This window comes from Notothenia coriiceps, unplaced genomic scaffold (assembly GCF_000735185.1).
Source record: "Notothenia coriiceps isolate Sejong01 unplaced genomic scaffold, NC01 NC01_scaffold00037244, whole genome shotgun sequence".
NCBI lineage: Eukaryota > Metazoa > Chordata > Actinopteri > Perciformes > Nototheniidae > Notothenia > Notothenia coriiceps.
This window is the reverse complement of record NW_011369945.1, coordinates 20,140,586-20,152,232: the sequence shown is the minus strand read 5'-3', so window position 1 is coordinate 20,152,232 and position 11,647 is coordinate 20,140,586. Positions and strand designations below refer to the sequence as shown.

Genomic DNA, 11,647 nt, shown 5'->3' with positions numbered 1-11,647 from the left:
TTTTTAAACTGGCATATTCAATATCTTAATTCTTCTAAACTGATTGTTGTTTTTAAGTCTTTGTTTTTAAGTCTTGTATTACTGTGTGATCTTCTTTGTTGCTTGTTTTTAATTATGCTCTGTAAGGTGTCCTTGAGAGCTTTGAAAGGCGTCCATAAATAAAATGCATTATTATTATTATTATTATACTATAATTTCCTGATAACGATGAGCCATAGCCCCGCCTCTCCCCACCTCTGCTGCTCACTGCTGTAGCATGGTCAGTAGCTACTCGCTAATGCTACTGCTACTGACCATGCTACAGATGTTAGTGCAAAATCTACAGCTCCTCTACCACAACCATCAGCAACAAGTGGACATGGAGAACTACATGAACTACATGTTGCTAAATCCACCACGGGGCATAAACAGAAGGGCAACCATGGCAACCATGCTCGGGGGTCTTCTTCGCTGCTTTTGGTGTATTTTGTGGCGAAAGTATTACGCCACTTACAGGCCCGGCATATGTACTACAGCGTCTCCAGCGGTCTCGTGTGAACGGACACGTTAAATGAGCCGAATGCGTGTGAACGGAATACTTTTTTGAAAACGAATTCGGTGCTTAAACGCAAACGTTCCCGTGTAAATGGGGTCTTAGTAGAAGCAGAAGCAAATGGGCTCTGGTGCATTGGCTTTCTCTGTTTAGCAGCAATGGTATTACAAATGTGTTCATGTTGCAATAATGAAACAAGAAAGGCAAATAACATTATTTGAAGTACTAAAACTAAATATAAGTGTGGAGTAGTGACTCTAGTTTGGAGAAACTCCTACCAAGAAGGGACAGGGTCCGTACTGGGAACTTGTAATAACAGGATCTTATCACCTTCGCTCTGAGGACTTGTTTCTTCTAACTGTACCAAAAGTCTGTACTGAACTGGGGAAGAGGGCGTTCAGTTACGCTGCTCCTGTGGCTTGGAACCAGCTGCAAATTGAGCTGAAACTCAGAGAGCTGGTCTCTTTAAACAAACTCAAAGCTACTTCGACTGACCTTGAATCAGCCGCTGTGTCTGTAAATGCTTTGGCTAACTGTTGTATGACTGTGTTGTGATTGTGTGTTTTAAAGATTGTCTGTAACTGTGCCATTGCCATTCTTGGGCCAGGACGCTCTTGAAAAAGAGATGTTTTAAGTCTCAATGAGACCTATCCTGGTTAAATAAAGGTAAAATAAAAAATATATAATTAGAAACTCCAGGGTTAAATACTGATAAAGAAGAGCGTTTACCTTTTCTGCAGCTCAAGGAAGCGCCGCCGCCTCTCGCTCTGCTCCAGCACGCTGAACTTGCTCTTGTACTGGGCCAGCCGAGGGTGAGCGGTGGCGGTGCTGTTGGGCTCCTTGGACACAGCAAAGCTGGCCGAGAGGGCTTGGGTCAGGTCATCCATGGGGACTCTGGAAAGGTGGTTAACACATTCAGTTTAGTAACAATATATCATGCAAAGAAAAAGAAAATAGTGGCCACCAATTATTAATAATCTTTGGGAGCCGCAATGACACTACTTTTGTGCTTGAAACACTTGTAAACCTATAAGAATTATGTGAAATCAACAATATATGATAAAATACACTATGTGGGAAGGAACCAATTACATGGCACTTCCATAGTGGAGAGATCATTGAGTGTGTGATTGAAGCATGCAGATTTGAGATTCATTTGTGATTTTGAGGCAAAATTGTATCTATCAGTTACTGCTAAAATATTCTTTATTTTGGTAGCTCAGCCTGTTGCCAGTTAACCTCTGTTTGACATATGCATAATGGCAAACATGTTCCTGTTGTAGTGCGATTAAACATTTTCCAAAGTCCAAGTTGATGTCTTGTACTCTACAACCCAACTGCATTCACTATTACTATAAGAGTAAGCAGTATTTATGCATATGTGTACAAACTAGTGACTGTGAGTGATGAACCAATGCTGTGGAATAAAAAGTACAATATTCATCTCTAGAATAGCATTACATGGAAATACTCAAGTAAAGTACAAATATGTCTACTTAAGTAAATGTACTTAGTCACTTTCAATCAATGTGTATATATCCATTAAGTCTATACCCTCAACCTTTAAAATGCAGTTTATGCTCCTCAGATGAAGTGTTGATGAGTTCACATGGTTAGTTAGTTTTGATGCTAAGTTCGATACCTCAAAACTGAACTAATAATACGAAAACATGTTATGTTATGTCCGTTTAAAATAACTTTTTAACCACATTACTGTTTTCTTCGAATATGCAATCTACAAGGAAGACAAAGCTCTAAACAAACGAGTGATAAAACGTGAAAAAAAGCCCGGGGGATCTTTTTTAAAAACCCACTGCTACAACATTCGTCATGTTAGCAGTTAGCATCGAGCTAAACATGCTGCTGCAAAACAGTCTTTAGCAAAACTGATTATACAGCGTTACGTGACTGTTTTAAGTGCACACTATCTACACATACTTATTAGACCCAAAGTAACCATTTGACAAGATAATAGCATTACAAATATCACTAGCTAAGGAGGTACCTTGAGATGCAGGGAGGAAGCTGCTGTGACGTCACTCTGCCATAGTTCCCTTTCAGTTGGCCGACAATATACAGAAAACTAACCCGGAGTTTTACAGAGCAAACTTCAAGATATATAGATAGATAGATATAGATACTTTATTGATCCCAAATTGTGAAATTCTTGTGTTACAGCAGTAGTGTGTCCATGCAATAACATATGGAATAAGGTATAGACATAAGAAAATAAAAAATAAACAGTGTAACTGGTGCACATCAGTTTTTTTTAATGCATTTTTGATATTCAGCATTCAGTAATAAGTCATACATTCAAAATGCACCTAGGCCTGAGAAAAATTATTTAAATATTAGCATCAACATGTTCTTAAAATAAAAGTATCCATCATGCAGAATGGACCATTTTAGAATAATATAGGCCTACATTATATAATTTGATTTATTATTATCAGATATTTTCAATGCTGCAGCTGATAGGGCTTATTTGGATTAACTTGTGTACTAGTATCTTAAAAATATTAACGTTTGAAATTATTCCAATACTGATTTTACTACTTAATCACCAGCTTTATCATATTTTTCTGAAAACTGTGTGTCGTTGTTTGTAGTGTGTAATGTGTGTTGCAGGTTGTAAGTAATGTGTTCCTCCTGTAGGGAGCGATGTTGAGCCAGTTTCTCCTCTACAAAGAATATAAAGGATCTGATGAAAAAAAAGAGAACTTGCCTTCAATTGTCCAAGCCTAACGTCATGGAAAGAGTTACTTTGTTGCGGCTCGCACAGGAATAAACCCAAGAAACAACACTGACCAGAGATGTGGGTTGATACTTTTTAGCAGGACATTGGTTGGTTTCTGATTTTGCTTTATTTTCCAATTTAAAGCATCGACTGAAGATGCGCAGGAACCTGTTTACAAGGGAAACGCTGCAAGTTTCAGTCTGAGGGAATGCGGAGCAGGCTCACAATGCACCGGGATACCATTACTCATCCCTCTGTTTTTCTCCACGCCGGGGCAATTTGTTTCCCGGATGTTTTCATCAAGAAGCGTTTTAGGATCTGTAATGGCAAACAAGGGTCCGAGAAGTGAACAAAGCGAGGCTGCATTACCGTTTCTGAAGGATTAAAACAACCCACGGTGCTTATGGAGGAGCTCTTCGGTGAAACCAGTTTTGTACCTGTTGTATTTGTGATGTAAAGGGAGCAAGAGAGTCCTTTTGTTATGAGGAAGTTATTGAGTTATAAAACATTTACAGCCTGACGTTGTTGTTAGAATTTTAAGCACAGGACAATAGAGCCTCAATGGGCTGAGGATGCTAGTGGTCACAGTAGGTATATTTTAGACAACAAAAACTGTTGTCTTCTCCTGTTTATTCTAAGTGTCAGATTATTCAATTTACTAAAGTCATAGACTACTGTGACACCTGATCCAACAGCTGCCATGTAATTTGAGACGAGTTTAATTATTAAAGTGAGCTAGTGTCAGATGTTTCCAAAACAGTAGCATCATTATATTCTAGGCACTATGTGCATGTAGGTTTTTATTGCTGTTGGACCCACTGGAGAATCAAGATGTCAGCGAAAGCCAAAGCACTCTACACTTTCCAAAGTGAAAACAAAGAGGAGATCAGCATCCAGGAGAATGAGGAGCTGGTTATCTTCGACGAGAAATCGGTGGACGGATGGTTTCAGGGGGAGAACAGCCGAGGGGAGAAGGGTCTCTTCCCAGCATCCTATGTGGAAGTTATTCGCACTCGCTCAAACTCGAACGTGACAAACTGCTCCATCAGCCCAGCAGGGTCTTTGGGAAATGACTCCTCCTTTTTATCATCATCAACCCCAAACACCTCTTTGACTTTGCAATCGAATATCTATGACAATGATGAAGATGATGATGATGACTGGGACGACTGGGATGACAGGTCGACGGTGGTGGACGATGGTGACCACAGGAGCCCTGGGGCCAATGGACACCCCCATCACAGCCCACTGTCCAACAATCCCAACGTGCACTACCGGGCCAAACCAGACATGGAGAGACAGGACAGCATCTCTGGCTCGAGGAAAGGCAGCGTGGTGGGCAGGAACTTGAACAGGTTTTCCAGCTTTGTCCGCTCAGGGGTGGAAGCGTTTGTGTTGGGGGATGTACCCATGATGGCGAAGATAGCTGAGTCATACACCATTGAGATGGGTCAATTGGGGCCAGTTTGGCAGGCGAGCCCAAAGCCTTTCTCCTGTTCCGTCGAAGACCCCACAAAACAGACAAAGTTCAAGGGTATCAAGACGTACATTTCCTACCGTGTCACGCCGAGCCACATAGGGCGTGCCGTGTACAGACGATATAAACATTTTGATTGGCTGTACAACCGCTTACTGCACAAGTACACTGTGATCTCCGTGCCTCACCTGCCTGAGAAGCAGGCCACGGGGCGATTTGAGGAAGACTTCATCGAGAAGCGCAAGAGGCGACTGATACTGTGGATGAACCACATGACCAGTCACCCAGTACTCTCCCAGTATGAAGGCTTAGAGCACTTTCTAATGTGTACTGATGACAAGCAGTGGAAACTGGGCAAGAGGCGGCAAGAAAAGGACGAGATGGTTGGTGCCCATTTCATGCTGACCCTTCAGATCCCCAACGAGCACCAGGACCTTCAGGATGTAGAGGAGCGCATCGACACCTTCAAGGCCTTTGCTAAGAAAATGGATGACAGCGTTTTGCAGCTCACACATGTTGCTTCGGAGCTGGTTCGTAAACACCTGGGTGGGTTCAGGAAGGAGTTCCAGCGGCTGGGAAATTCTTTCCAATCTATCAGCCATGCGTTCACGCTGGACCCTCCCAACAGCTCAGAGAATCTCAACAAAGCCATCTCCCATACGGGCCGCACCTACGAGAACATTGGAGAGCTGTTCGCAGAGCAACCTAAGAATGACCTCTTCCTTATGCTGGACAAGCTGTCCCTCTACCAAGGCCTGCTCGCCAACTTCCCGGACATTATTCATCTACAGAAAGGTAAAATCATATATGACAAGTTTCAGTGTGTGAGAAATGTATGTTATGTCCTTCTGTATTAATACTTCATTACAGGGAAACTACAACAACATGTGAATGGTGATTACTTCCATAATCCACACAGATGTTTGGATGAGTCCTCAGCCTCCCATCTGATTTGATTTCCTGCAGCTTCATTCATGTTCTATACAGATATTTTACCAGCCATCAGGACACATAATTACATAATTTCATAGCACGGTAATTAGAAAACTCTCAGACACACACACACCAATTATAACTCTGTAACAGGTGCCGAAGCACTTTTAAATTGAGACAAGCAGCAGCAAGAAGTGTTGCAAAAGCTATATATCAGTATGTCTGCTAAGTAACAATGACCTTATGGCCAGTGATCACATTATGCTCTCAAACTGTCCTATACATTTTGTCACGGATGAAAGGTTAGGTCATGTTTAGCCTCCAGCATCTCCCCTTCTCACAGACAAACACATGCAGACGAATGACATTTGAACCCAGGAATGGAACATATTGTTGGATGTGTTGCAGTCAGTCTGGGATGAATATGAGGTCAGAGTGTTCGTCTGTAGCGTCCAAGGTCAACTGTTCCACCTCATTGACCCCAACCCAACCAGAACAAAACACACACATACGACCAAATTCTCTCGGTTCAACTAATACTTTCATAATAATGACTGACTTAAACAACCTGGGCAAAGTATTAGAAAAAATAATCACTAATTTGCTCCGTTATGGAATCACACCTCAAGTGTAATAGTCATAGTAACTTTATTAGTTTCAATAGCTCTTTATAATACTGACATCATTCAGCGTGGTTCTACAGTAGCGGCCATAGGAGATTGAAGTGATATTGACAATTGACCTTATGTTTAAATTGTGTGCATTTCTTTTGGAAGCTCAACTTAGACTCCTCTTGACTCAGTTTAAAAATGTTTGAGATAAATGGGCAAGAGGTTTTTTGTGGTGTTATTTTACAACTAACTGTCATGATGAGACAAAGACACCTGAGTGTAATCGGCAGGGAGTGGCTCATTGATATATGATGTCATTGTAACTCATGTGACTACTTTTCAAGAAGTGGTTCAGCTTGTTTCCAGTTGTCAGCACTCACAACTGTGTGTAAGCATAAATGCCCACATTGAGAACTGTTACTCGTAGCAGCTAATGTTGGAGTTATTCTGTTTATATGTGTTAAAAATGGCCACGCCATCACTGGAATCAATGGCTTATTTGACTGTCAGGAATTAGCATAACGCTGGTTAGTCAGTAACCCGCAAACCATAAAGCTAGCATTTTCCTGTAACAGTAACAAAGCAGATTTGAATACTCTGCAACGGTGTTTATGACGGCTGATTTTCATAAACCTCGTGGTGAAATACGCTGCACTACAACTCATGCGAGAGGCATGAGTTGTAGTGTGACCCTGTTAGACGTGGTCCGAGACAGTGAGAGCTTTGACGTATCAGCGCTCTGTATCAGCTGCTCTCAAACAAATAACTGTATCAGCTGTTGGCGTTAGTTACAGAGGAAGGAATGGGATGCTGCCAGGAGTGTACAGTAAATATTATTATCCTACTTCAAACAGCTGGCGATCATTATCCCAGAGGTCATCTGTGATACCATTCAGATTAGTGACATGTAGCCACTCCACCCACGCATACATGAGAAAAACAAAGCCTCCTGAATCATATTAAAGGGTCAGTCCACTCAACTCACAAACTCAGCAATGATATCATTCAAACCTGGTGGGGCAGATAGTTTTCTGTGCAAAAGTCTTTATAGGTCTGGCTCTAAAATATTCTAAATACTAAAAAACCACAGAGGACATTTGATTCACACTTATTTTATCGGGATGACAAAGGTGGATATCCCTAATATCCATAATCTGCTTCATGCCACCAGGGTCAGGAAGACAAATCTGTCCCCCTGTAATTTGTAGGATTTTAAAAAATCATTTTAAAATCACTTTCTTTTTAGGGAGAAACAACATGTTTACACTCTTCGAAATGAAATGTTTAGCGCATAAACAATAACAAGCACACACGCATGCACACACACACACACACACACACACACACACACACACACACACACACACACACACACACACGCTGAAATGTAGCATTCAATCATTCATTTGGTTCTTTTTTTGGAAGAAAATATGACAACAAATGCCCCCTCTTCTGGCGTACTTACTCTTTAAACAAGTTTTTCTTAATTTTAATAAAACATGTGCAAAGTTTAGAATATTTGGTCAAATTATTTGGTTAAACTTGGCTTATAATAATTTGTATCAAATGGTTATACTCCAAAGCAACGGTTTTTTCTTTTTAAGTAAAAGGTGAACTAAAATTAGGTTTGGTATAGGGCTACTCAATTAATCGTTTTTTAATCGCAATTACGATTATGGTTTGCAGCGATTTCGAAAACAACGTAATCGAAATAAAACGATATATATTTTTTTATTATTACTTTTTTCTTTTTATACAATTTTTTTGGATTGGTTTTTCAGTTGAGTTATAATTAAAGTTCAGGGTAATCAACTGTTAAAAACATACTGTTCACATTTTTTTTCTCCAAGTAAATGGATAATCGTTTTTAATAATCGTGATATCAATTATTGACCCAAACAATCGAGATTATGATTTTTGCCATAATGGAGCAGCCCTAGTTTGGTATTGGAAACAGTATTTTACATTTTTTGTACCCAACCTTGACGCGAGACAACACATACTGTCCTCGAGGAGGTTGTGTAGCAGCGTGTTTTTGAAGGCAGGGACCTTTTCTGGGTCTTCCTCCAGATAAATCCCCTTGATGTGACTTGTTCTGCTGAACCTGATACAGCTGTGGCAACACTCAGATCCCACAGAACTGAGGTCAAGCTTTTCCGGTGATCTCCTCCTCCTCCTCAGGTCCTCATTGCTGCTTTTTTTTGCCTCACCGAGTTCTATAATAGTTGTTTCTAACTGTTATCCTGTTGAGCATGTGAACTACAGGAATGTTAACTCTCTATGGGAAGTGATGCGGGGTCGCGACTGCATGTGGCCTTGATAAAAAGGATCCAGGGAGGAGAAGATTTAGGGGATTGGCGTCAACATGTCAGGGAGTGCTGCAAACCTCTCTATCTCCACTTTTCTCAGTTCTGTCCTGACGTACTTCTCTGTTGGTCTCTGCTTTTGCTCAATCTAGAAGTCATTCTGTCACTGTTTCGTTATCCACTTCATGGCTGTTTTCTTTTCTTTCTCAAAAGAAACCCATGTCAGAGTTATCTTTCTGGGCAGCTGCCCTGGTTTCAATAATGGAGAAAGTAAATCTGGTCTGGTCTGAAGGCGTGGACTCCTAAAAGTGCTCTGCTGCACTTTGAAACCCCGCCAAAATGAATCCCAAAGACTTTGATCTCTTTTGAACACAATCGAACCTCTTGATCTATAGGATTAAATACATTCCATTCTTATAGAATAGAGGGCCCCCGGGGCTTCATTGTGAGGGGCAGATGTGAGCAGTTGTTCATTTGTTATTTGGTAACCCATGGAAATACATTATGCTGTCTCTATTTAATTATTGTACATAACCATAAACTAAGCTTGTCTTGAATCAATCATAGACTTTATATAAGACGTGGATATAGTCAGCGTGACGTCACCCATTGCTTTGTGGACTACAGTTTTGGGGCCTTGGTCGTTTGACTGTTTACATCTTGGTTTTTTGGACCCAGAATGGACACAATAGAGTAGTAGAGCAATGTACAACCAAATAATGAACAGTCATTTTTAGGTCACTCAATTGTGAAAATTAACCTATCATGCAAAATGCACTTTTGTATGTCTTTTATACATGAATGTGTGTCCTCGGTGTGTCAGGGAACTCACCAAGTGTCAGAAAACACAACCCTCTCTCTTTTCCTCCATACCCAAATCTCTAAAAACGGGGCTGCAACGGATCTGATACAGACTGGTACAGATTTAAAATTGTTCTGACGTCAGAAGCGGGGTGCTCCGCCTATATGGGCAACTCTCCACCTATCAGGGGAATGAGAGGTTGCGTGGCATGGTAACAGCATGGTAACATTTGCAGGGGGGCGTGGTCAGCTGCAGCTCATTTGCCACAGAATCAGCCCTTGCAAAAACAGGGCTGGAATAGAGCAAATACAGCGAAATGAGGCATGGCTAAAATGCATGATCTGTTTGGTATTTTGAAAAAAAAACTTCACAGACATGTTTTGTTTAGGTAAGGGCCTACAATATATTATTCAAATATAGCATGATAGGTCCACTTTAACACACACAAATTCCCATCTTCACAGACTTTACAATGCAATGGCATCGCTGACCGCGTTATTCGTAAATGGATATTTATATAGATGAGAGGAACCTATCTGGGTACTTTCCTTACATTATGGCCCCTCCCCTTTTTGGGTGAAAAATCTGTCTGCCACTAAATACAAATTCCAGTCTTTGCTGGTCCGATGAGTTTTTCAGATGATGCTACTGGAGATCCATTCGATATTTGTTCCTTGTATGACGTGCAATATACGACACATCAACTTTTAGGCATTATACAACTTTTGTTTTTGCTTGCCGCCAATTCTTAGTTTTTACCAGAAAGAGGTGGCCGTCAATTCGCCAGACAGTGATAATAAAAATGGACTAGATAACTTTTCTGAGCTCGATAAATTTACATGCGTGTTTGTTTACATAAGGATGTGACCAGCAATTTAGCCAGGAGCGCTGTGGCTGCCGGCCCGGCGCGCTGTGAGGGGCGGGGCTCACACACAGCCCATGACACAGCCAGGTCAGAACACTCCGCGTGCAGCAATGTAGCAGCCAAATAAATAATATAGAGACAAGCAGAAGACAACGTGTGACTTACTCGAGGGGGATTTGAAGTTAAATGGAAGTGGTTGCAAAACCTAATACCACATCTCCGGTGTGGGAATATTTTGGATGTAAGCCAAATCAACGAGGCGAACCTACGGACTTGAATGCGCCGGGCGGTATGGTGTTGCATTTGTTTTAAAAAGCAAGCAACAAAAGCTAGCAATACGACCAACCTTAAACTGCACCTGAAACACAACCTACCCATTCCGTGTTCCCAGCTGGGAGCAAACACGGCAGCTTGAGAGCCCCCACCTTCCCTACAGTTTGCAATCAAAGATGCATTTGCCCGACAATGTAAACATGTTGGTGTTCCTTGCTCGAAGTCTTTGAAATAATGTACAGATTTGGATATGGCCTGTTGAGGCATCTGGGTCTTTGTATGGATAGAGGACTGTACACTTGACTGTTGTTTTAAGGAGATTTTCCAGCCTAAGTCTATTTCATTGATTGTTTTGGTTGGGTGTGATTTTAATTAATTTGTTATAATTAAATGTATTTATTTTATTTATGATATATAATTTATATATCTGAATATTATTTCACATTTCATTTGCAGTTCAATACAAAGTTATGTTTGAAAGGATGTACATGAATTATTATTATATATTATCATTATTAGTGGTCTAAAATGGTCTTACAACAGTGCCGACAATATTATCGTTGATCGCAATAATTTCCAGGAAAATCTATCCTCCAACACAATTAATTATCGTGACAGGGCTGTTCACATCTATATCTCAAAAGCAAGTTTATATACAAATCAGCATCTGCCCATGTACACCTATTCATACAGAGAAACAAAAACGTTCACACACATTCACACACCATTTACTGTGCCATCGGTAGCAGCTTAGGGACCTGTTAAGCCCCATGCCCCCGGTACCGGGGGCAAAAACGCAACATCTTGCAAGAAACAGCGCCTGAGGGCTTCTTAACATTTAACAAACTATGAATGTGTCATACCCACTTAACGGGAAGAAACTCAGCTATCAGACAATGATAAATGCTATCTACTGTAGTGACTTATGTTCGTATTTCGTCATCAGTACTATTATTAATTTTATTTGATTTCTCGTTAAATGTTATGTGTGAGTATGCCTGTGGTGGACTGTGGGTGTGCTAGTCACGACTGTGACAACAAAAGTTACTCGGTGAAAATATGACCACGAACTGACACATCATCGTACTCCGTATAGAGAATAACCGACACG

The 11,647-nt window shown here is 40.9% G+C and overlaps 2 protein-coding genes across 2 annotated transcripts in view; both read left to right on the top strand.

Moving 5' to 3' along the window:
- The window catches only part of LOC104965394 (RNA binding protein fox-1 homolog 1-like), a 132,814-nt gene that overhangs the window by 8,152 nt on the left and 113,015 nt on the right, over positions 1-11,647 (top strand). The gene's annotated exons all lie outside the window — the stretch shown is intronic.
- Positions 3,258-11,647, top strand: part of snx33 (sorting nexin 33) — a 17,885-nt gene continuing 9,495 nt past the window's right edge. Inside the window, exon 1 of the mRNA XM_010794113.1 lies at positions 3,258-5,541. Within this exon, the coding sequence (XP_010792415.1) occupies positions 4,101-5,541 (1,441 nt within the window). The 5' untranslated portion in view covers positions 3,258-4,100. The remainder of the gene's footprint in view (positions 5,542-11,647) is intronic.